Source organism: Poecilia latipinna, unplaced genomic scaffold, assembly GCF_001443285.1.
Source record: "Poecilia latipinna isolate Pla-1442-1.1 unplaced genomic scaffold, P_latipinna-1.0 Scaffold3918, whole genome shotgun sequence".
NCBI classification, from domain to species: Eukaryota; Metazoa; Chordata; class Actinopteri; order Cyprinodontiformes; family Poeciliidae; genus Poecilia; species Poecilia latipinna.
In genome coordinates, this window is record NW_015116534.1 from 36,113 (window position 1) to 57,954 (window position 21,842).

The following is a 21,842-nucleotide window of genomic DNA, read 5'->3' on the forward strand; positions in this document are numbered from 1 at the left end:
AGCACCAGTGTTATTACAGTGTCATTAAGTAAAGTGAAACAAGTAACAACAGTTATGAAAATGTCATTAAGTGTCATTACAGTGTCATTAAGTAAAGTGAAACAAGTAGGAACAATTATAAAGATGTAATTTAGTGTTAATGCAGTGTCAAATGCTATGCTAACAGAGTCAATTTTATCTAGGTTAATGACAACTTGTCATAACGAAGACATTTTGAATAATGTCAACTTTGTACTAAAAGTGTCATGATTTACCGAATGACACTTTATGACAACAGTCATAAATATTCATGAAGACTTATTGATGTTCATGACAGGTGAACATCACCTGTCATGACAGTGTTTATGACAGTGTTTATGACACTGTCATAAACCCTGTCATGACAGTGTTTATGACAGTGTTTATGACACTGTCATAAACACTGTCATGACAGGTGAACATCACCTGTCATGACAGTGTTTATGACAGTGTCATGACAGTCTTATTCACCCCCTTTCAAATAAAGTGTTACCGATATTTGTGTTATTAGATAACATAAATATCTGTAATAAGAGAGTCATGCTTAACTCCATCCGCATTTGACAACGCCATCTCTGAGTGCATTTGTATGCCAGATTGAGTGTATAAAATATGCCTGTCATCATTAAGCATGCGGTCTGTATGGTGCATGTTATCTGATATTCTCTTGAGACGTGGAATAAAATAAATGCACCCAACAATTTGTTGGCTGTTCAGAATGCGAGGTATCACTTTGGGTTACAATTCTGATTTGTTCTTTTTGCGCAGAAAACACAGCCTAAAGTGGAAGAAGAGGAAGAGGAGGAGGTCCGAAAGCAACCTGACCCTTTACACCAGCTCATCCTTCATTTCAGCCACAATGCTCTGACTGAATGCAGGTAAATTCACAGTCACACACACACACACACACACACCTGGCCACCTGGCAATGGCACAAGCTGCTCCATCTGTGATGCATAATTGCTTTGGACTTCTTCACAACTGATAACGTGGGTGTTAAGTGTGAATTGCCCATTTTTGTATAAAGTAGGGAGACCTCATTAATGTTGTTGGAACAAGTGGCTGAAAATGATTATTTATAGTTAGGATGTAAGTGTCAGATGTGCAAAGTCTAACTAGAAATGCATTTTTGTTTCATTAGTTCGTTGGAAGAGGATCCCTTGTATATTGCATATGCAGATATGATGGCAAAGGTACAGCATTTCCTACACTGTTTTTGTATGCTTCTTTGGAAATGGTGCATTTAAAATTGTTGCTTTCCATTTCAGAGTTGTGCTGAAGGCGAAGAGGAAGAAGAAGGAAAAGAGAAAACATTTGAGGTACTGTTACCTTTAGGGTTTCTTTTTTTTAATTATTATTAATTTTGTGAATACTTTTTACAAACATCTTGATTTCTAATAGGAAAAGGAAATGGAGAAACAGAAGATGCTGTATCAGCAAGCCCGACTGCACGACCGAGGAGCAGCAGAGATGGTTCTTCAAATGATTAGTGCCAGCAAAGGTAGTAAAACACACACACCTGTGTGCTGTCCTGCAGCGGCCATATTTGGTCAATTTATCATCCATTCTGCATCATCTCAGGTCGACTTGGTGCCACGGTGACTTTCACCCTCAAACTGGGTATCTCCATTCTCAACGGTGGAAACATCCTGGTCCAGCAGGTATGCATCGTTTCTCTCGTTGACCATTTACCAACTTCAGCTTATCTGAATAATCTGGCATTTATTATACAGAAAATGCTGGATTATCTCAAGGAGAAACGAGACGTGGGGTTTTTCAAAAGTCTGTCTGGATTGATGATGTCATGCAGGTAATGACAATACAATCGTTCAATGTAAAATATATATATATATATTTTTTGACTGAGTTACACCATGTTACACCATGTTTGACATAGAACTGGGGTAGAAAATTGGCTTCTCATAGCAACAGCAGTCAATAATAAATATAAGGTTTCCTCCACAGCATGGAAAAGCATGGAATTAGATTTATGTCATTTAATGATTTGGAAAAATAAACATTTTATATTATGACATGAATATATGTCTTTTTCAAAAGGATGATGCTAATCTTAAATATTTGGAATAATTGTTCAATTTCTTGAGGTATTCAAAATGGCAACTCAAATATTTCACTATAGAATATTTTGCTTTTGGGACCCGATAAATAAGCCTCAGAGCTTTTGACTTTTGCACGTTTCAACAGCAGATTTCTTTCCCCAACTTTGTAGAATTTGCTGTATAAGTTGAAAAACGCAGACAAATGAGATTCTGTGTTTTAAAGTTCATTCTGCATCATTTCTTAGTGTCCTGGATTTGAATGCCTTTGAAAGGCAAAACAAAGCCGAAGGCCTGGGGATGGTTACTGAAGAGGGATCAAGTGAGTAAGGATGATAAACGTGGTAAAATCTTCTTTGCAATCCTAGCTCTTCTTCAACATTGCTTCTGACTGATCCTGCCTGCTCTGGGGGATATTTAGTTGACTGAAACTGTTGTAAAAAAGTTCATTAAAGTCAGTTTAAAAATTTGAAGAAAGATTTACTGTAAATTGATATTTGTCAGTGATGAGACGCTAGACCCTCAGTAATAAAAATCCAGTAGTTCATTTGCTCTTTTCATACGCAAACCGTCTCCTAATAGATCAGTATCTTCATTAAAATGAAAATTAAATCCAGATAATAAAATCTGTGGGTTTTATTGGAGCAGCAGATGAGGCGTTTAACCATTTACTGATGCTGTATGTGAACAGATTTCTGGCTCAATCTGCTTTTGCCCAGCTGGTGGCGTTATCACCTCGTAAACTACCCCTTATTTTCACATGATGAGCTTCTGACCATAATGGCTTCAAAGATGACTGCAAAACAAAACAAAACAAAAAAGAGATAGGGTTAGCTTGCAAGAACATTTGCTCTTTGGTTTGTTATTCCTCAAATCCATCTCCATGTCATGTGTGTTTCTTGTTTCGTGTTGTCATGTCATCCCGCAGACAAACCTGTGCTACTGTATGTCAAAGTCCTGTCTGAGTCCCAAAAAATGTCACAAACACATTTACATATAATGTTTCTATTAAACTGATGGGTTGCATACAGTATGATGACTTTTTTTAATCATACATAACCCAGCTCATTTTCACCTCATAAGATCAGGCATAAGTGATGGTTACTGTTTTTCGTCTAAACCCCTGCCCGGTGAGCAACCTGTGCTTCCTGTAAGACTGCAATAATTGTTGCTGTATGTCAGTGTTGCCAATCAGTGTATGTAAATTAAATATATATATCTATATCTATAGTCCCATCATTGTTTCCCCTGTTCCTACCTATTCTGATTAAATTTCAATGTCTTCTCCTTTGCTTATGTCTGCCTTTGTTTTGTTTGTTTGTTTCCTTCTGATCATGTTTTAATGTCATCGATCCCAGTCAACGTGAGTGAGCGGGGTAAATACATGGTTTAGATTCTACTCATTGTATGCTGTGCTGACATCTTGACTGCTCTAGCTCCCTTTTTCTTCCTTTCCTTGTTTCCTCCCGGTTCCTGTCTCCTCTTCTTTCTTTTTTTATGAATGCGATGCATTGTCAATATTTGAACCCTGGACTGAGTAAACTAATGCATGCTCCTTTACTCTCCAGTTAGACCCCTAAGACTGTTTGAAATGTTTTAGTTTAGGAAATCAGTGCTTGCTTTTTTCCTGTGGGACCTTTATTTATTTATTAAATTTTTTTATAATACTAACCAGCGTGAATTATGAGTTAAATCTACCAAAGCTTTGTTTGTGTGAACAACAAAGCTCAGCTCTCTTCCTGTATTTTTTTTAATTTTTGGATTGATGCACTTGACCTTGTATGTGTGCTCTCAACAGAATAGTGCACAAGATTTAAGGTTGTTTGTCAACAAGGAAGCAGCTTTATAAGGAGGCAAACATTAAGAAAGCGTGTATGCCTGCATAGATATAAAAGCACGGATCAATATTTAAACTAAAAAATATATATTTTATGCTTGTTCTCAGGTTCCAAGGTTCTGCAAAATGATGAGTTCACTAAGGATCTCTTTAGGTTTCTGCAACTTCTCTGTGAGGGTCATAACAATGGTAGGTTGGCTTTTAAATGTCAGAATTTCAGATAATGTTTGATGGAGCCCAGTAAAATTTGAGAGTACAGATTTGGTGTAAATAAAGTCCTTCTGCTAGAAAAGATATTCTGACGCCTTGAACTTTTTTCAAATGTACTAACACAAAGTAGTGAATACATGAAGCGGTAGGAAATTTATAAATGGTTTTCCATTTCTTTTTATATAAAAATTTGAAATGTTTGGCCTCCATTCTTTTTTTTTTAGCCCTCCTTTCTCTGAGGTTTGCCAGAGTGAATAAACATAAAGCAGTCCAGTGAACACAGCAGACAGAATAAAATTGTAGAAAAATTTAAAATAAGTTAGGGAATAAAGCAAAATCCCAACTTCTGAATATCTCAGAGCAATGTGAGAATTGTAATGCTGAAAGAGCTGCAGAGATGCAGCTCAGGTGTAAGAATCCGTGGACAGGAAGTCTACAACATTAGCTGTTCACTCTATTTTCTTTATGTATGTATGGAAAACAAGAGCCAAAAAAACTTGATGTTTGCAGTTTCTTTCCCTCAAACATTCCTTTTCGTCTGATAGGCCTGAGAAGCAGATCAGAGTTGCTGAGCAGATGGATGTGACAAAATGTGAAGAAGGCTGAGGAAGTAATTTAAGTCATACTTTATGCTTAATTGTCTGTCATGTGCGTTTTAGATTTTCAAAATTTCCTGAGGACCCAAACGGGGAATACCACCACAGTCAATATCATCATCAGCACAGTTGACTACCTGCTTAGACTCCAGGTAGCCCACTGTAGCATGCAGACCTCCTGCCTTTCCTCTATAAAAGACAACAATTAACTTATTAGTTCCTCTTTTAGGAATCCATCAGTGATTTCTACTGGTATTATTCTGGTAAGGATGTCATTGATGAAGCTGGCCAGAGGAACTTTTCTAAAGCACTGTCAGTTGCCAAACAGGTCTTCAACTCTTTGACAGAGTATATACAGGTATTGCAACGCCGCACACTGCTCCACAGTTATCCATGTCACTCTTTTCATCCTATGAACCATATTGTTTGTCCTCCAGGGTCCATGCATCGGTAATCAGCAGAGTCTGGCTCACAGCAGGCTGTGGGATGCAGTTGTGGGCTTCTTGCACGTCTTTGCCAACATGCAGATGAAATTATCCCAGGTATTTGATGTATGTCAGCAGAAATAAACTCGAACTTGTCAGAAGTGAGGAAGTAGTTATTTGATAGAAGTGTTCCTATTGTTTTCATTTGTGAGCTTTGCAACCACTTCTTAGACTGTTATGCTAAAAAGTTTGGCATAATATTTACAACAATGTCTAACCATTTTACAGATGATACTTGCAGGGTGAAAGTTGAGACAATACATCTTGTATGCATCTTTCAGTTAAAGTGAAAATGATTTTCTTATTATATTTCAATGTTTTTTACAAATGATATGCATGTAAAGACTTGGCCACATTGTTGAGGAATCAGCTTGCAATAGGAAGTCAGCTTTGAAATTCTCTAAAGGTTGAAAGTATAGTCAAATATTTGCTAATGAACTTGTCAGCTGAACTGCATTTTCTGTTGTACATATTTTTGTCTGTAAATCCATAAATTGTTTAGAATTTTGGCTTTAAATAAATATCATAGGAGGTAATGTGGATATAAAAGTACATTTTCGGTCAAAGTCAGAATATAAATCCCCAAATAATTGTTTATATGGAACGACTTGTGCAGTTAAAATTAAAAAACCTGAACAGCATCAATGTTTTCTGAGACACCACTAGAGGTCCCTCCAGTCTCAATGATAACACCAGCGTGTCACTGCAATACAATCACGTCAGCCAATTTAGTTATAAGATTTATAACCTTATCTTATCATCTCTAAGGATTTAGGTGTGACAGTAGATGTTGCAGAGCACAGGTGCGGGGGGTTGAATTCAACCCATCAAAGTTAGGTTTGGATTTATGGCGTGGTTAATACAAGATCCAGAGAGACCCTAAATGAGTCAGAGTGGCCCAGCCATCTGCTCCTGGACGGTGAAATAACATCAACCCTGGTGATGATCGATGGATGTCGAGTTGAGGGACCGTCTGGCCCCCAGCAGAATCCGACGCAGCCTTGATCACTTGAGACTCAGCTCAGGGTTATTAAATAGTGCAGAGCAATCCCTACAGGAAGGCCATCAGTTGTCTGAGTGATATTTTTTCCCTTCTCGCAACAGGACTCCAGTCAGATTGAATTACTGAAGGAGCTCCTGGACCTGCAGCAGGACATGATCGTCATGATGCTTTCTCTTCTAGAAGGTACGTTTACTTCATGATTGAAATAGAAATGTATATAACCAACTGTTAGATCCTCTGAATTTTACAGAAAGTATTCATGCAACTTGCACTGTTTTTTAACATAATGCCAAGTTAAAGACCCAGTCAATGTATTTTGTTGTGATTGTCACAGGATAGGCCAAATCAAAGCAAATGGAGGGGTAAAATGAGCCAAGGTCTTCAAAGTCTTTGAATAAATAAAAATTAAGAGTGACTCGCAATGAAATTGCACCCCCTTACCTCTGATACCCCTACGAAATACAGTGCAGACAATGACATTCAAATGTTGCTTGTCAATAAATCCCTCTGCATGTAATTTAGATTTAGCAAATGGTATAATAAAGAGCAAGGGATATAGAAGTCAGGCATAATGAAAGATTTAAGCTATAAAACAATATTCCAAGCTTTGGATCTGAAAATAGTTGGCACTTTTGCCTTCCTACAAAAACATTGTTACTTTAGGGAAGATGCAGAGAATTCAAATGGGAGAAATTCTGGACAGAACATCTATTAATTGTGCACTTTATGAATCTGGATGTTATGGAAGAGTGCCAAAGAGAATGACTTTACTTGAAGAAAGAAGTGCTAAATAAAGCCTTGTAGAGGTCAGACCAAACGTGTTTGGGAATGTACTTTGGACAGATGAGACCCAAAGGTCTCATCTACTTTTTTTTTTTTTTAGCTTCATGTGAAAAATCATACAAAAAAGTTACAGTACCATAAACAAATCATTAGAATGTGGTGGTATCAACATGATGTGGAGGATGCTTTTCTTCAGCAGAGAGGGAAGTTGGTCAAGGTTGAATGAGAGATTGACAGAGCTTCTTTAAAAATAGATATTTCCATCAGGGCAGTACCTTACAAAATAAACGCAGAGCTACAGATTAACGCTTTATAACAAAGCAGGCTTGTATCTTAGAGTGGGCAAGTCAAAGTCCAGACCTAAATCCAAATGAATCTGTGGCAGAACGTACAGATGGCCTTTAATCCTGTTGACCTTGATCTATATTACTAGTGGAGACATTTCCCCAAAAAACATTGTGCTGTAATTCCATCAAAAGGTGGTTTTACAAAGTCCAATTAGATACACTGAATACAAAATGGTTGTCACATTTTCAGAAACTTATTTGTAAATAATTTTAAAAACCATGTGACATTTTCCAGTGCTTTGTTGGTTTATTGCAAAAAAAAAAAAAATCCTAATTAAAATAAATTGAAGTTAGTGTTTGAAACACAACAAAATGCAAAAAAAAAAAAGTTCAGCACTACACCTTTTTCCCATCGATGTAATTCCTAACAAACCCTTATTCGATCACCTTGTTGCTTAACAGGTAACGTTGTGAATGGAACTATTGGCAAACAGATGGTTGACACCTTGGTGGAGTCTTCAAGTAACGTGGAGATGATTCTGAAATTTTTTGACATGTTCCTCAAGTTGAAGGACTTGACGACATCAGACAGTTTTAGGGAATACGACTCAGAGAGTAAAGGCGTCATTTCTAAGAAGGACTTTCAAAAGTCCATGGAGAACCAGAAGCAGTACTCTCAGTCTGAAATTGAGTTTCTTCTCTCCTGCGCTGAGGCTGATGAGAACGACATGTTTAGTTACAAACAATTTGTGGAGAGATTTCACGAACCAGCAAAGGACATTGGCTTCAATGTGGCCGTGTTGCTCACCAACCTTTCGGAGCATATGCCCCATGATGCTCGTCTCTCTACGTTTCTTAACCTGGCTGAAAGCGTCCTGAGCTACTTTGAGCCTTTCTTGGGTCGTATTGAGATCATGGGTGGAGCCAAACGCATCGAGAGGGTCTACTTTGAGATCAGCGAGTCAAGTCGCACGCAGTGGGAAAAGCCTCAGGTGAAAGAGTCGAAGCGGCAGTTCATATTCGATGTGGTCAATGAGGGCGGCGAGAGTGAGAAGATGGAGCTGTTTGTCAACTTCTGTGAGGACACCATCTTTGAAATGCAGCTGGCTTCTCAGATCTCAGAGCCGGATCCTGTTGAGCGTTCTGACGAGGATGAGGACGAGAGCCAAAATGTAGTGGAGAACCAGGACGAGAAGGAAGAGGAGAACGTCATGATGGAGTCTTCCTCAGCTTTCACAATCGCCTGCATCTCAATGAGAAAGAACCTGTGTCACTTCCGACAACTGCTCACTCTGAAGAGCATGAGGCGGCAATATCGGAGATTCAGGAAGATGAGTGTGAGGGAGATGGTGAAGGGCTTCTTCTCTTTTTTCTGGATGATCATCACTGGTCTTTTCCACTTTATCTACAGCCTGGTTTGGGGTTTCTTCCACATCTTGTGGACCACTATGTTTGGGGGTGGCCTGGTCGAAGGGGCTAAGAATATGAAGGTGACGGATATTTTGGGAAACATGCCTGACCCCACTCAGTTTGGGATTCATGGAGATGTCCTGGAAACAGAAAAAATGGAGGCCAATGATGCCTCAGCTTTGGAGGAGATGGGTCAGATGGCTCAGGGCGATGCAGCGGAGACTGACCTGATGGCGGAGCTGCTCAACATACAGCCAAGGAGGGAGGGCAAGCATGGAACTGAGCCAGGCTTAGGGGACGTATCGGAGGTGGTGGTGGGAGATGCTCCATCAATAGCCAGCGCTGTCAGGCAGAAGAAGGCACAGGTCAGTAATAATACCTTTCAACTTCTTCAAATGTAATCATGTTACAACATCAATGTCTATTAATGGAATATTATGTGATAAAGTAACACAAAGTTGAACCTAATTTGTTCAAAAAATATTCATTTTTAATTTTTTTTTGCAATATCATTAAGCCTCTTGTTTTCTGAAAATTTTAAAGTTATTAGCTATTGTTATTTTGTTATTATTATTACACCTAATTAAAGACATAATGGTTTATATTTGAGCTACTAGCAAAATCAGCAAATGTAGATTAGAGTTAAACTTTACTGACAAAATGACATTTTCAAAATACGTAAACCAAAAGTATTCATTTTCAATAATTATGTTTTTTTCTTTATTTTCTGTTATTTCATTAGAAATAGAACCACATATATCAAGCAACTTTTACTCAAAACCAGATCTGGGTACACCCAAATTTGCATTTAGTTCATTTTTAAACATATCAAACAGGAACATATAAACCATGTTCCTGTTGTTAAAAATAGACTGTTAATGGGACCAAGAAAATAAAAATCAGTCGATACATTACCCTAAAAATATGGGATATATATACTTCTCTTTTTTTTTTACATTTATGATGTATAATAATTTACAGATTCTTAACCATGTGGAAAAAAAGTCTGAACAACACTACCACTTAGGAAACATTGGTGAACATCAGAAAGACCAAGGAATACAGCAGTCAGACATATGGACATATTCATGTGTTGAAAAGCAATGTAATAGCAGAAAAGAAGTTCTACTTAAATATTAACTCGGGCTGGTTGCTTTCATATACAGGCTATGCTTTCCAGACTTTTACTTGTAAGGCATTTCACAATTATACATATCTGTCACGTATCCCAATAGAAAACATTCACATCACTAATAATGACATTTGCGGTTGCAGTCTGACAAAATGTAAAGAAGTTCTCGAGACATGCATGTTTGTGCAAAGCAAAAGCAAACTAGATTAACTGTGAACCATAACTGTCTTGTGTGTTGTGTCATAATTTCTTTTGTGCTTCAGTAATTTTGACTTGAAAATAAATATTGAACACGCAATTTTTGAGCAGATGGCTGCAAAGAAGAAGGCTTCAACTGGAGACTACAAATCAGACTCAGAGAAGGGAGAGTGAGTGTAGTTTTTCATAAAGTACAAACTTTGTACTTGTGTGCATAGAAACACTTCTGCGTTCACTCTTATTCTTCAAACACTTTTTTTCCTCACATACTTCACACTTTCTGTCACTAATGGAATTTATGTTTGCAGTTCAGAGGATGGTGAGAAAAAGGACCATGACAAGGCCAAGGACGAAGCTCCACCACAGCATTCGATAGAGGAGAGAAGAGCCCCAAAGAAGAGGCTCAGCCTGAGGAAAGAACCACCAGAGGCCTTTATGGCCAGCTTTCTGGCTGGCTTAGAAATCTACCAGACTAAAATGCTGGTCAGAAGTTTACCTATGATTACTCTCAACACCAAATCAAATCCTTTCGCTTGGCCAAAGCATCTTAAAATCTGTTATGGTTGAGACTGATTAACAAGGAATTACTCACTGTCCATCAGGTTTAACAGTGAATAACCAAGCACACCCACACATTGCTTTGGAGGCAGTTGTCATGACAACAGGATAAGACAAATTTGGACTATAAAATACAGACAAATGCTTTGCCTTTTTTGCAGACTTCAACCACCGAATGTCTTTTTTTTTTTTTTGGTCTTGGTATTTAAAAAGCTCACCTGTGATGTTTCTGAGCAGCTGTCAAGCTACAGCATTTAGCCTGCAGCATTAAGTTTAGACTTTACATAAAAACCTGATCACATATCAACATGAAAATGTATTGCTTACAACAAATGAATTCTTAGTTAATTTCTTTTTTTTTTTTAAATGAAGCACCAGAACTCTAAAGAAAACTGTAATTGAATAAGTTGCATATATAACTCATGCAGACATTATTCTCATAATTTCTTTATAGAACTACCTGGCTAGAAATTTCTACAACTTGCGCTTCTTGGCACTTTTTGTTGCCTTTGCAATCAACTTCATACTTCTCTTCTACAAGGTACATTTGTTTTTAGATCATTCTGATATTACGATTGAGGATTTGACCTTGTTTGCTTCTTTTTTTTACATGTTAATAAAATGCTCTTTTAGGTGACCGGTGATTACTCTGAAGATGAAGACCCCTGGAACCGGAGAGGCAGAGAAGGAGAGGAGGAGGACGAAGGAGCACTCGAGTACTTTGTCCTGCAGGAAAGCACCGGTTACATGGCACCAACACTTCGTTGTCTGGCAATACTACATACCATCATATCTTTCCTGTGTGTGGTGGGATATTACTATTTGAAGGTATATTGACAAAAAATGTCATTATGTAAGCTGTCCATTGCAAATCTATTCATTCCCTTGAACTTTACCACTATCTGCACAAAACTATATGATGGTTATATGTAAACATTCTGCATCGTTGCAGTAGCTTTATTAGAAAGGTAGATTTTTTCTTTCTTGAGTGGGAACCATCTTGAAAACCTCATTAAATAGCTTTTCTCTGCCTCGATTAAATAAAGCTGTTAAAAAAAAAAACACTCAGGAATCTTATTGCTATTCAAATTTAATCTTAGATTTTTCATTGTATTTTTCCAAAGACTTATTTAGATTTTGACTTCTTGAACATGAAATTCAATTTAGTATTTATAATCTCTGTTTCTCTAAAAAAAATTGTGGGATGTTAGTGTTTAAAACTTGAACCTAAAAACGTGTTTTTCTTCACAAGGTGCCTCTGGTTGTGTTCAAACGAGAAAAGGAAATAGCTAGGAAGCTGGAGTTTGCAGGCCTGTATATTACCGAGCAGCCGTCTGATGACGACATTAAAGGACAGTGGGACAGGCTGGTCATCAACACCCTGTGAGTCTGTCTCAGAGAGTTATTTCTCTCTGAGCTGTAACAGTGGTTTAATTTTTATGTGTGCTTTTGTGGCTTTTATCAGCTCCTTTCCCAACAACTACTGGGATAAATTCGTCAAACGCAAAGTAAGTTGTTTAAATATTTGTTTTCTTGCTTAAATCTGTAATCCACATGAGCTCTAAAGTAAAAGCAAAAGAGGAGCCTCCCTGCTCGTCTTCTCACTCGCTTGTTTATTTTTGTGACTGCGGTTTGCAGGTGATAAAAAAGTATGGAGATCTGTACGGAGCCGAGAGGATAGCAGAGCTGCTGGGGTTGGACAAGAGTGCTCTGGATTTCAACCCCACAGAGGAGACGGTTGCCAAGGAGGCATCGCTAGTGTCATGGTGTGAGATTGGAGCAATAAATAGCTACGGGACTGGAACTGTATATGAAAAAAAAAAGGAGGGCAAACAGAAAATATGAATGATTAATATCAGCTTCTTTCCTTTTCCAGGCTGAGCTCAATCGATACAAAATACCACGTCTGGAAAATGGGAGTGGTGTTTACGGACAACGTAAGTCGACATGAGAAGTGACAACCATATTTTGGGATTTTCCTTTTTGTGTCACTCAGTTATTGATTCTGATCATTTTGTGTCTGCAATAGTCATTCCTGTATCTAGTTTGGTACACAACCATGTCCATTCTGGGCCACTACAACAACTTTTTCTTCGCTGCCCATCTGCTGGACATCGCCATGGGTTTCAAGACCCTCCGCACAATCCTGTCCTCCGTCACTCATAATGGCAAACAGGTAAGAAGATGGAGGCACGTCTTCTTCTAGACAACAGGGGTCAGTGCTGAGTTAAGGATTGAGGGTAAGGTTTGTGTGAGGCACACAATAGATTTAGCCTACGAGCTACAATCAGCAAAAGAAGATCATAGTCTTTAATTGTTGCTTTGTAAGTCAAGAGAAGTAAGTAGAATTTTTAATTGAAGTACTTTAAACTATAAACCAACTTTCACTATATCACTGCAGTTACATATGCAGTTAAAACTGAGTACACTAGTTAAACACATTTTAACTAGTGCATTTTTTTGGTTCAACTAAAACCAGGCTTGAATACTGCCTGACCTGTATGTGCAGTTTTTTTTTTTTTGTTTTTTTTTAAACAACTTATAGGTTATGCAAGGTAATATGCAGTAAGGCTGATAAAGAATTGTTTTCTCATTGAAATTTTCTCGCATTCTGAACCACAACTATAAAATAACCAGAGGCATAAATCAAACTTTAATTTCATCATAGTCTCAGAGGTGAGAGAACATCTAAAATGTTTGAGACCTTTAGGAATTACTGAGACTTTTCAAAGTCATTGACCTGTGGGTAGATCCATCAATCATGTTTGTAGTCCAAGTTTAATTTTTTGCAGCTTCCTTGATTTTAACTTTTAAGCTGACATGCAGATGAGTGTTTGGGCCAAGTCTGGACAGAGCCTTATGCTAAATGTAAAATTAAATTAAATTTGATTTATGACTAGCAAATAAATGCTGCAGCTCTTTTGATCTCACCTGCTCCTCTCTACAGAGATCCCACTGTTCTCCTTGTTAAAGAGAACGAGTGGTGATTGTCAAACCTGCCTCTGCTGTGCTGATTACGTTTCAAACCAAAACATGTAATAACAGTACAGTGGCAGATGGTAATGACTGTTCCCCATTTTCCTCTGCAGCTTGTGTTGACAGTGGGCTTGCTGGCAGTCGTGGTCTATCTCTACACTGTGGTGGCCTTTAACTTCTTCAGGAAGTTCTACAACAAGAGCGCGGATGACGATGAGCCAGACATGAAGTGTGATGACATGATGACGGTGAACGGAAAACGCCATTTAATTGTTTTGTTGTTGTTTTTTTCTCTCCAACTTAACTTGTGTCTCGTTCTCACACTTAAAACAATTCTCCATTTTTGTTGTCGTAGTGCTATCTGTTCCACATGTACGTTGGGGTGAGAGCAGGAGGCGGCATCGGGGACGAAATCGAGGACCCGGCGGGCGACCCGTACGAACTCTACCGCATCCTTTTTGACATTACGTTCTTCTTCTTTGTCATTGTTATCCTGCTGGCTATCATTCAAGGTAGGTTTGTCAAGTGTACACACAGTTTTTACGATAAATGTTTTTAGGAAAGGATAAAACGATCTGTTTCATTTGGCTCAAAGATGCTGTCTGATATTTTGTATTACGTACTCCTCACTTCCCGATCAACTCTTTTAGATTTTGTCACTTTATAGCCGGAGAGGGTTCTGTGATACACGAAAGACAAGTGGTACAAAACTGTTAATACATGTAGAAATGAATAGATAGCTTGATAAAGTCATTAATGTGCTAAATATTTCATGAAAAAAAAAATTCTAAACTTGTTTGAGTTTAGAACTTTCACATGTTAGACGCAAACTAATATGTTTATCATTTTTAAATTAAAAATGAAATTTAAAATTTAAATTTTATTAGTTTCCTTATTTTTTTCAAATTTTTCATATTGTATATTTATATATTTAGTTATTATTTACTCTTACTTTTTAGCATGTATTGATTTATTTTGTCTATTTTTATCCCCTGCTGTTTCTATCTTTTGTCTGCTTTTGTTTTTGTTGTTTTTTTAAGATTTCTTTTATTTTCGTCATGTTCTCTTTTGCTTTTCCTTCTGACATTTTATGAGACTTTAAATTGGAAAAGGGGGAAGATGAGGAGAGGGGGAGTCTGATAGGTGGGGATATAGATTCAGCTTTCCTCCTATTGGTCAAAGTCAAGATCCAAGCTCCCCCTCTTTAAAGATCATTAGTTTTTACCAAATCATATAAAAGTTTTTTAATGGCCCAGTCAAAGTCCAGACCTAAAAACTTGTAATTTGCTGTCAGATTGCTCCATACAGTCTGACTGAGCTTGTGGTATTCTCCAAAAATAATAAGGAAAGATTATTTGCAAAGTTGATAGTAGCACAAAGTGAAAGGAGATTTTACAAAGTATTGACTCAGGCAGTGTGAATACAGTTGCAGTGCATCTCATAAACTCCCCTCAAAAGAGTGACTTTTGCAGCTGCAACATGAAAGAAGGAAAATAGTTCAAAAGTGCATCTGCAGAACACTGTTTGTGTTCAGGATGATGCTTATTTATGCCCATAACATCTGTTTGTGGATGTAGGTTTGATTATTGACGCCTTTGGAGAGCTGAGAGATCAGCAGGAGCAAGTCAAAGAAGACATGGAGGTAAGAACATGTTTTACATAATTTAATGGGGATTTTGACCCAATTTCAGGATTTTTTTGTGAATAGTGTATGTTTTGTCTCTGTCAATCCATACATTTAATTATTACATACATAATGGGGTAATCTTAGACAAAATATATGATGGAGGCAAAGTAAAATTGCATGCTTTTCTCACACTACATACAACTTAGCATGCCTTCTTCAGAGTAATTTTCTCAGCCTTAGTATTCACATAAAACATGAATCAGGTGCTGACCTGGGGAAGAATACCTTCTATCACACTTATCAAACACAACAATGCTAGTGAAGCAACGTAGAATAAATCCTATAAACACGTTTTTATCTTCTGCCCTCAGACTAAATGTTTCATTTGCGGCATTGGTAACGACTACTTTGACACAACGCCTCATGGCTTCGAGACTCACACCCTGCAAGAGCACAATTTGGCCAACTACCTGTAAGTACAAATCTTCACGGTAATTAGTACGTCCATTTTTCCTCATGTGTTGCTTTTGATCTTTAACTATTTGACTGGTAGATTTAGCACATTGGCACAGTACGTGGGGCGAAACGATCCAGATAACTCGATCCAGGAGATGCCCCTCCCCCCCCCGGTGTGCTTCCTCTGAACTCCCTGCTTGGCTATGGCTTCTGCATAACACCACTAACAACAGAAAGTCTCAGTCCATTTGCTCTCACAGTCAGCTAGCCAGTGGATCCGAGACGACCTCATTATCTCGCTTCATTACTATTTAATGCTATGAACTTTATTGGAAAATAAGTTTGCCATAGTGCACTCTCATGCAGTATTCATTATGAACCGGCGTGCTGTGACGCCCACAGAGATCTGGTGGCTCGTTGCCATTTACACCTGATTTTGAAAGCAGCAGGTGATTCGGGGATGGAGGCAGGGTTTTGTTGCTTTGTTTAGACTCTCGCCTCAGACATTGATTGTCCAAAAATAACGTGGCATCATGTAACAAATTTGAATCTGCACATCTCATTTTCTCTCTCTCTCTTGTCTGTGCGCAGAATGTTACGAACTGACGGTGATGTCTTTGTCTTTTAAGGTTTTTTCTGATGTACCTCATCAATAAGGATGAAACAGAGCACACTGGTCAGGTAGAGTATCTTCTCTATGCACAAAGCCGAAGGGTATCATTATAAGATCCTTCAGCCATCTGTCCGATCTTGTTTGATTATAAAGATGCAAAAACCAGTTGTTAGCTACTTAGGTTTGAGGTGCATCAAACTAGTTAAACTAAAACGATTCAAACACATTCCAAGTGCTGAGAATATGAAGAGAAGAGCAATTTCTATTTGTTAAGAAAATGATCCTGAATCAGAGAATTGCTCCCTCTGATATGCAAAAATGTTGTGTGAGGATTTCAAGTTCCTTAATTTAAGCTGGCTTTTTTAATCTCATAAGACTGTCTCTGCTTGGTGCCCAGGAGTCCTATGTGTGGAAGATGTATCAGGAGCGCTGCTGGGATTTCTTCCCAGCTGGAGATTGCTTCCGGAAGCAGTACGAAGACCAGCTGGGATAGAGGAGATGCGTTTTCCTCTTCTCTATTCAGACAGATACAACACACACACACATACACAGTCAACCCAGCATTGCTTTGAAAATGTTTGGCAAGAAGCTTAAAGAAATGTTTTTATTAAAAACAAGAGATGAGTGGAGGTCATGTTGATCGCCACTGTTGGTACAGAAACAAAAAAAAACAGGATTCTGACTTGTTCAGACTTATTTGATCTGTTTTAGATTCGGGATTTGTTATTGACGTGTGTTGCCTTTTCAACAACATAACCCCAAGTTATTGCACAATTTTTTTTTTTTTATATTTATTTACTTATGTATTTATTTATAGTGTTTTGGAAAAAATAGTGGGTGTGTGGGGTTATCAGACAATGTTTCAGTCAATATTATGCACAATGTATGAATGTCGAACCTGAGACTTAATGCCAAAAGAAAAGCAGAGAAGTGTAGAAGATAATACTTAGTGGGCAAAAATGTGACTACAGAAAAGTTTTATTCAGATGTTGTAACATTGCATATTAAAGTGACGTTTCTGGAGAGAAGTGGCAAAAGGTAAAATAAATGCCTAAAGTTCTTTATGAAGTGCCTTACAGTACTGTATCTACATTACAATGAAGCTATGCAAAATGTTTTTTGTTTTTTTTCCATATTGTATGTAATACAATAGTCTTACTGGAGCGATAATCTGTTAACTGACCAGATACAGTACGTAGTTTGTGGTTAAACGGGGAAAAAAAAAAAAAAAAAAAAAAAAACGTTGGTATTTCCTATTTTGTTGCTGAATGCAGCATAACTTCAAATGTTCGAGATACAGTGTAAAAACAACAAATGGAATAAACCGATCACCCCTCAACGTCAACAAAAAAAAAAATAAAATAAAATAATGAACTGCTATTGTATGGCGATTTGTATGTAATAGCTTTGCTGATCTGTGCATTTCTTTTGATGGAAAAGAAATAAATTGTTGAAGAACTAATAATGTTTGTGTACGTCTTTCCGGTTGTGGAACTGCTTTTCAAACATAAAGCTGCAAGATGTGCCAAGGCACAAAAGCAGGATCTGATGTCTGTCCATTCTGCTGGATGTAATTTTTGTTTCTTCTTAGTAATATAACTACATTAGGTTAGTTGAAAATAGATTGATGCTCATGAATAAATCAGTCCATAGCTTTTTAAGATCTCTCTGATGGATGTTTACTTCCTTTGCTTGAGATATTGCACTAAAGGAAGTATGAGAACATCTCCGTATGCACCTCAGGATTTAGAGTGAATGTAACATCAACAGAATACCAAAGACTTCTGTTGAAAAAATATGTCATTAACATCAAATTTATTATCAGTTCACCCATAGATACCCAACCAAGTACCCACTAATTCAAATCTATAAACTACCTATTAAAGACGAATTATAAACCACCAAAAAAAAAATACTGAAAAGCGCAATAGTTAATCGATGAAGATCTAAAACTGATTCCCATGTTGTCTTTCATGCTGCCATTGTGCAAAAGGTTGTATATATGTATATATAACAAAAATACATTTGGGGGTATATATATTAGGAAAATCATTGTTTTCAAATGATGAGCAAAATTATTGTGTACCTAACAGTTACCCTAATCTGAATTTTGCTGTTGGAGGCAGAGCATCACCGTGTTGTTGACTTCTGCATGTAGATAGGTCAGAAACGTCTTCAAAAGGCCTGCTTTGCATAATGATACAGTCCATAGCACAGCTAGACCCAGTGCTGGTTACTCTTTATGTGAAATCTCTTGATCTGAATTGGTGTCAGATGTTTTGTTTGGCGGACAAAAGAAACATACATTCTATTGCGGCGATCACATATGGATTTAATTGCAATTTAATTCAAAAAACTAATTCAAATAAAGAAATTGTATTATCTTTTTTATTTTTTTATTTTTGCAAAGCAATCAATGTCATTTTATTTATAACGTTCACTTATTAACTTGAAAACAACATCACAGAAAAACAAACTTAAATTGAATTTGTTTTCATTAGCAGAAAATCATAATTAACAAACATACAGTGTTGAAAACATTAGTCTGTGAACAAAGTTTGTGGATGAATCACTTTTTTGATCGCATATGGATTTAATTGCAATTTAATTCAAAAACTAATTCTAACCATTGGAAATGCAATCATGGAAATCATTATGAAATGTTAAATATCCAATCACATGCAAGGAAATTATGGGGATGTTATAAAACATGATCTGATGTGACTGAACTTTTACATCATTCTGTTAAGATGGCAGATAATAGCAACACATAACGACAGCATAGCAAGGTTGTTTAAGGATTTGCCTCGACTAAACCTATTTTACCATGAGTGCATTTAAATGGTGATTGACCTGCTGAAAGACAGTTACTGTATGCAACACGGTCTGTTGCTATAATCTGCCGACTGTGTGCACACAGCTTTAAGCTTTACTTCTCAGTTAATTTCAGTCACACCACACCTCATAGCTACATCCCAGTTGTGACTTTGCTGCAGCTTTTAATCACAATGCGGTAATGAGCGAGAAGCGGCTGAGTAGGTGAGCACATTTGGCCAGCCAAAGTGATAGGAATGGGTCTCAGCAGGCTGCATGATGGGAGTTTTAGCCCTATTACCCACAGTGCCACCTGTCAGCCCACATCATGTCACCACACCTCAGGCACCACATAGTGCTGCAGCCTGCTGCTGAGATCCCCTCTGGAAGTAGCAGCTTTTGCCAAGATTCGGATGGTCCCGTGGAATATTTTACACTAAATCCGAACGGGACCCGTTGCCGTTATCCTCCGATGACATGATTTCAAACCTTGGCGCTTAAAAAGTCACATTCATTAATAAGAATATTAAAAATGTATCTGTCTATGATACATTTATTTTTAACATCTCCTGCTTTGAGTGCAGCATGTTAAGCAATGATGCTGTCAGGAAAATATCTATAAGCAAAGAGAATTGAGTATTTATTGCATCTATTTCCTGTCTAAACAGGAAATAGCTGTTTAGACAGCTATTTTCTGTCTAAACAGGAAAAATAGCTGTTTAGACAGCTGTTTCCTGTCTAAACAGGAAATAACTGCAATTAAACTGTTCAATAACCACAGGAATTATAATATGTGCTTGGAACAATTTTCAGTTTAGAACACTTTGCTGATTTGTGCCTTGCACAGGAAGCAAGAACATGGGACGTTCTTGGTTTAACGTCCCATGTTTTATCAAGTTGAGTATCGTAGCAACATCATCTTATTAACAAAATAAACAGGCCTGGATCATGTTCATTCAATACACAGATGGCTAAATTATAATGAAGTTTTGAGGATGTGCAAATATTTATTGCGACTAATTAAGTTTTATTGTTAATTTAGGTCTCTTGTTGTTTATTTATAACAATTCTCCACATCCACATGCTGTTAATTTTTTCCTGCGTACAGTGAGCCGAGGAAATTGTCAACACTTAGAGTTGTCTGTTAAATATCAGCATGAAAGAGTTTATTTTCGTGGCTAAAATAGAAAACAGAAAAAGAAATGACCCGAGTAACACGACATTGGATCGCAACAATTTTAAAAGCAATTTGTAAGGTATGCAGCTCTGTGGAAAGAAACAACAGCAAATATATTACATAATACAGTTACATAATAACTGTATCAAAGTATAGAAAGTCAGATTTTCTTGTATAGAATGGAAAAGACAACATTGCTCTTTGATTTTATTTGGTTGCTGCCATGAAACACAAAGTTATCCCTGTAAAAAAAAAAGGTATGAAAACAATCGTTATCACATCCACCTCATCCTCAGAGTGAACAATCTATCCTTTAAAAACTGTGCAATGCGTCAAACAGTGTCTCTACACTCTTACATGAATGCAATGAAGAGAAAACTTTCATATAGTCATATTCGTTTATTTAAATAAGTATTAGAAGAACATTAGAACAAGAGTTTTTACATTATTTGTACCTTTGAGCTCAGTCCATGCAACTCTAATGTCCATTCCATTCTTAATCTAGAATGTGCTACAGAGGATCAGCTCCAGCAATTGTCCTGCCAAGGAAATGGTACATCTCTGCACAGAAGCAATGTATCCATATTTACAAATTACTTTTTTTTTTTTTTTTTTTTTGCTCCAAATGTTTGATTTTAATATCAGACAAAATTAATCTGAGGAGAAATAAAACACATTTTTCAACTGATTTCACTTACGGGAAAAGTCATCTAAACAAACAAACAAAAAAAGGCCCAATTTAAAAGAACACAACTGTGAAATTCTGAATTAAATATGATTAACTCGTGGAACAATTTTGCATAAACACCTAAAAGACCGATTAGCCCAACATTTTTGGGCTAATCAGGGGGCACCATTTGCTCTCTTCTTTCTGAAGCTCCTCCCCCCCGCCCCCCTCTTTGTGTGACTCCCATGATACCAACAGCTGATGTAAAATGGGCGAAAGTTGTATCTGGCATGTCAGCGTGGGCCCTTGCATTGTGCGTGGCTGTTGTGGAGTGACAGATTGTTTGGGAGGGTAAAAGTGAGCAGCTTGAGTTACAGTCTGTGCTGTCACCTCCAGCGGCCCACCTGCAGACAAACCGCCAACTGGTGAAGAGACGCCACATCCAGCACAGTCTCATTGTGTTTCTTCTCAGGTGCTTCTCATACAATACTGCACAACAAACAACACCCCATAGTAGCTAAACCAATTTCTAGGTCTTTCTGTGCCAATTTTCTTGTTGCTCTTAGATCATTGGTGTACAGTTTGTGATTAAACTGCATCACCCTCAAGTCATGACAAAGAAGAAAAATAAAGAATTTGTATTATTATTATTATTTTTTTTTTGCAAAGCAATCAGTCTAATTTTATTTATAATAAACCATTCATTTATTAACTTGAAAACAGCATCACATAAAAACAAATTAAAATTTAATTTGTTTTCATTAGCTTTCAGCAGAAAATCATAATTAACGGAAGTCTGTGAACAAAGTTCCTAAATGAATTACTTTTTCAGTGATATTGTAATAAATGAAATTACTGTAATATTTTCAGTGACATGATTTCAACATTAAACTTGGGCAACAATCCAAGTAATCCACACATCTAAACATAAAAAAAAA

General features: G+C 37.2%; 1 protein-coding gene across 4 annotated transcripts in view; it reads left to right on the forward strand.

Annotated features, from left to right (window-relative positions):
- Window positions 1-17,708, forward strand: part of LOC106941878 (ryanodine receptor 3-like) — a 48,974-nt gene extending 31,266 nt beyond the window's left edge. For 2 of the 4 annotated variants that reach the window (XM_015025015.1, XM_015025016.1), the window contains 29 exons: window positions 787-896; window positions 1,160-1,211; window positions 1,287-1,337; window positions 1,420-1,519; window positions 1,600-1,679; window positions 1,752-1,828; window positions 2,324-2,397; window positions 3,434-3,451; window positions 4,021-4,101; window positions 4,782-4,870; window positions 4,948-5,076; window positions 5,156-5,260; window positions 6,308-6,389; window positions 7,739-9,051; window positions 10,128-10,186; window positions 10,325-10,499; window positions 11,029-11,115; window positions 11,208-11,402; window positions 11,827-11,957; window positions 12,040-12,082; window positions 12,213-12,340; window positions 12,451-12,511; window positions 12,604-12,750; window positions 13,664-13,798; window positions 13,906-14,062; window positions 15,128-15,192; window positions 15,549-15,649; window positions 16,263-16,314; window positions 16,644-17,708. In XM_015025015.1, the coding sequence (XP_014880501.1) occupies window positions 787-896; window positions 1,160-1,211; window positions 1,287-1,337; window positions 1,420-1,519; window positions 1,600-1,679; window positions 1,752-1,828; window positions 2,324-2,397; window positions 3,434-3,451; window positions 4,021-4,101; window positions 4,782-4,870; window positions 4,948-5,076; window positions 5,156-5,260; window positions 6,308-6,389; window positions 7,739-9,051; window positions 10,128-10,186; window positions 10,325-10,499; window positions 11,029-11,115; window positions 11,208-11,402; window positions 11,827-11,957; window positions 12,040-12,082; window positions 12,213-12,340; window positions 12,451-12,511; window positions 12,604-12,750; window positions 13,664-13,798; window positions 13,906-14,062; window positions 15,128-15,192; window positions 15,549-15,649; window positions 16,263-16,314; window positions 16,644-16,739 (3,993 nt within the window). In that variant the 3' untranslated portion in view covers window positions 16,740-17,708. The remainder of the gene's footprint in view (window positions 1-786; window positions 897-1,159; window positions 1,212-1,286; window positions 1,338-1,419; window positions 1,520-1,599; window positions 1,680-1,751; window positions 1,829-2,323; window positions 2,398-3,433; window positions 3,452-4,020; window positions 4,102-4,781; window positions 4,871-4,947; window positions 5,077-5,155; window positions 5,261-6,307; window positions 6,390-7,738; window positions 9,052-10,127; window positions 10,187-10,324; window positions 10,500-11,028; window positions 11,116-11,207; window positions 11,403-11,826; window positions 11,958-12,039; window positions 12,083-12,212; window positions 12,341-12,450; window positions 12,512-12,603; window positions 12,751-13,663; window positions 13,799-13,905; window positions 14,063-15,127; window positions 15,193-15,548; window positions 15,650-16,262; window positions 16,315-16,643) is intronic. The other 2 variants (XM_015025018.1, XM_015025019.1) reach the window with 1 other exon arrangement.
- Window positions 17,709-21,842: the final 4,134 nt, after the last annotated feature.